Source organism: Cantharellus anzutake (assembly GCF_015039405.1).
Source record: "Cantharellus anzutake strain C23 chromosome Unknown EI90scaffold_119, whole genome shotgun sequence".
Lineage (NCBI taxonomy): Eukaryota > Fungi > Basidiomycota > Agaricomycetes > Cantharellales > Hydnaceae > Cantharellus > Cantharellus anzutake.
In genome coordinates, this window is record NW_024067069.1 from 113,136 (window position 1) to 115,866 (window position 2,731).

General features: G+C 47.1%; 1 protein-coding gene across 1 annotated transcript; it reads right to left on the reverse strand.

Moving 5' to 3' along the window:
* Positions 1-716: 716 nt before the first annotated feature.
* Positions 717-1,267, reverse strand: EI90DRAFT_3134467 (uncharacterized protein; the record flags this gene model as incomplete). The annotated part of the gene is made up of 3 exons (XM_039064669.1): positions 717-920; positions 979-1,032; positions 1,091-1,267. The coding sequence occupies 3 exons, from the start codon at positions 1,265-1,267 to the stop codon at positions 717-719; spliced, it is 435 nt and encodes a 144-aa protein (XP_038909125.1).
* Between the last annotated feature and the right edge of the window lie 1,464 nt (positions 1,268-2,731).

The window sequence follows — 2,731 nt, forward strand, 5'->3', positions numbered from 1 at the left end:
GTGCCAACCCCGGACCAGTGTCTAACAGAAATGAGGGGGGAAATGAGGGGGGAAATGAGGGGGGAAATGAGGGGGGGAATGAGGGGGGAATATAGAGGGAAATGAGGAAAATTTGAAAAATAGGGACTTCTAAAAAGTTGAAAAAAATAATTAGAGAAAAATCAAAAAAAAATTCAGGAACTGTAGTGCCTTTGAAGTACTTTCAGGATATATAATTATTTGCAAAATTGAGGAAGAAATGATGGAGAAAAATGGAAAATACTTTCGGAGACCCGAGAAATAATGAGAACTGAATTGATGGGAAAGTCTGAAAATTGAATAGGAAAGTGAGGGGAAGCCTTGTAGCATTGTTATTTTCTGCTGTTCTGATTTTTCCCAGTTCTTCTTGGTCTCATTCCCAGCTGCTCCTGGACCCTCCCAGGAGCTTTCAGGAGTATTGAGGAGCAGCTGGGAATGAGACCAAGAAGAACTGGGAAAAATCAGAACAACAGAAAATAACAATGCTACAAGGCTTCCCCTCACTTTCCTATTCAATTTTCAGACTTTCCCATCAATTCAGTTCTCATTATTTCTCAGGTCTCCAAAAGCATTTTCCATTTTTCTCCATCATTTCTTCCTCAATTTCGCAAATAATTATATGTCCTGAAAGCACTTTAAAGACACTATAGTTCCTGAATTTTTTTTTGATTTTTTCCCTAAATTTTTTTTTCAACTTTTTAGAGACCAAAAATTTCCTCCCACTGCTCCTGGTACATTGCATACTTCTCACCACTCCCAGCTGCTCCTGAACCCCCTCCCAGGAGAACACTATTGGCTCCAGGAGTGACCAATCTGCTGTTTTGTCTCCCACATGCTCCAGCCACTCTTGATGCTCCGGAGCATAATGGACTTTTGCTGATGAAGAATGTTGGCAGATGTGACTGGGTCAGGGTCAAGTTTCCAGTCTTTCATTTTAAGGGAACAATGGTAGTGGTATACTGCATCCCAGCTGAATGATGCATTAGGAAATTTATCCTGAACATCTTGCCAGACCTAGCAAATATAGATGAGTGTTCTATGTGTTCTTGGTACAATCATGCACATTCCTTACATCTTTCAGCAGTTTCTCCTTATTGGTGGCAATCATTTCCAAGGCTTCTGGTGGAAGTTGTGTAGCATGATAGGGTATGTGGTCATCAGTGTGTTTCAGGTCAATTTTGGCAGTGAATGTGCTGTGAATTATTTGGAGGGTGACATGTAGATGGCTTTCACAGTTGAAAAAGGCCATGGCTCAGCAGTCTCGTTGCTTGGATACATCAGTAGTCTTCTGAGTGTCATATCCATCTACAGCCATCATCCTCCACTACCTCCGATCCTTCCGGACTACCTCTGCTCCTTCATCACTAACCTTGGAGCCCCCTGTATTCTGCAATCACCTCCAACTCCCTCAATGGTCACCACCCCTTCAAATATTACCTACGCTTCCCTAAGTACAGAACCCCAAAGGCCTCCAGACAGCTCCGACGTCTGCTAGCGCACTCCCACCCCTGCTGGGCAATTCACTTGCTTGCCCTGCAAGTCTACCTTCAGGCCTATCCCTCCTTTCCATTTCTGGGTTATAGCCCACCATTCCACTAACCCTGTAACCCAACTTGTCGGTAATATTCAGTCAGCTAATGTTTAACTCCATTAACTCTGCTCTGCTTGGTCCTGCCATTCACGGGCCTGCCCTTGCTGTAACTATATATACATAACTTGTAGATAGGTTACACCCTAGTGATAAAATCGACTAGAGTTAATCCCCCTTTTTAGTTCTCGCTGCCAGTAAGTAAATTAGGGCATGGACGTGTAACTTGGCACAGCGCTCCTGGTCTGAGTCGCTGAGGCCAAAGCCCTCCACCATGGAGATGTATCCATCATCTCACATCCAGTCTCTAACACTGAGCCTTTTCCTGCATTTGCTGATCTTGGGTGCATTGGTATCAGAAGAAGAAAGCAGGAAGCTCCCCCCTGACTCCCACCCACTGTATCATATCATGGTACCTAAAGAACACTCAGCCCCTTTGTGTTATTACCAAAATCTTCACACACCTCCATCTATAGCCAAGTATATCCTCACATTGTGTAAGGGTGTCATGACCGACAAATCCTGGGCTCCGTCAGCAGCGAACCAATGCCGATAGGCGAATCCGCTGACCCAAAACCCATCCTAACCAGCCCCCAACCCCATGTCTGGCCCCCTGCCTTACTGTGTGAGACTTGGCCAAGAATCAGAACCTAGACCCTGCCGGTATTCCGACCTTACCTCCAGTTCCTGAGCCCTTGGCGCTCCCGGCATTCAGTCACGCCTGCCTTGTCTCCATCTGAACCACACTCATCGCTTCCCGCTATGTGGTCACAGCCATGCCCCGCTTCTGTCCACTCTGCACCCTCTGCCCACTCCGCACCCTCTGCCCACTCCGCACCCTCTGCCCATCTCTGCACCTTCTGGCCACTTCTGGTTGCCCTTGACACCTCTGGTCAGGCCAACACTCCCACTCCCCTCTGTACCTCTGTTGGCCTTCATGCTGTCCTTGTGTGACAGTGCTGGCAGATCAACTTCTGTTCGCGGACTTGTGTCGGCACCACACCGACCCCGCTTATTTGCGGACTTGTATCGGCGCCGCGCGCTGACCTCCGCTTTTCCTCTGGCCATTTGTCACTTGGCAGCTTATCATTCATTCCTTGCCGAGTGCCATTTATTGTTTGCTTC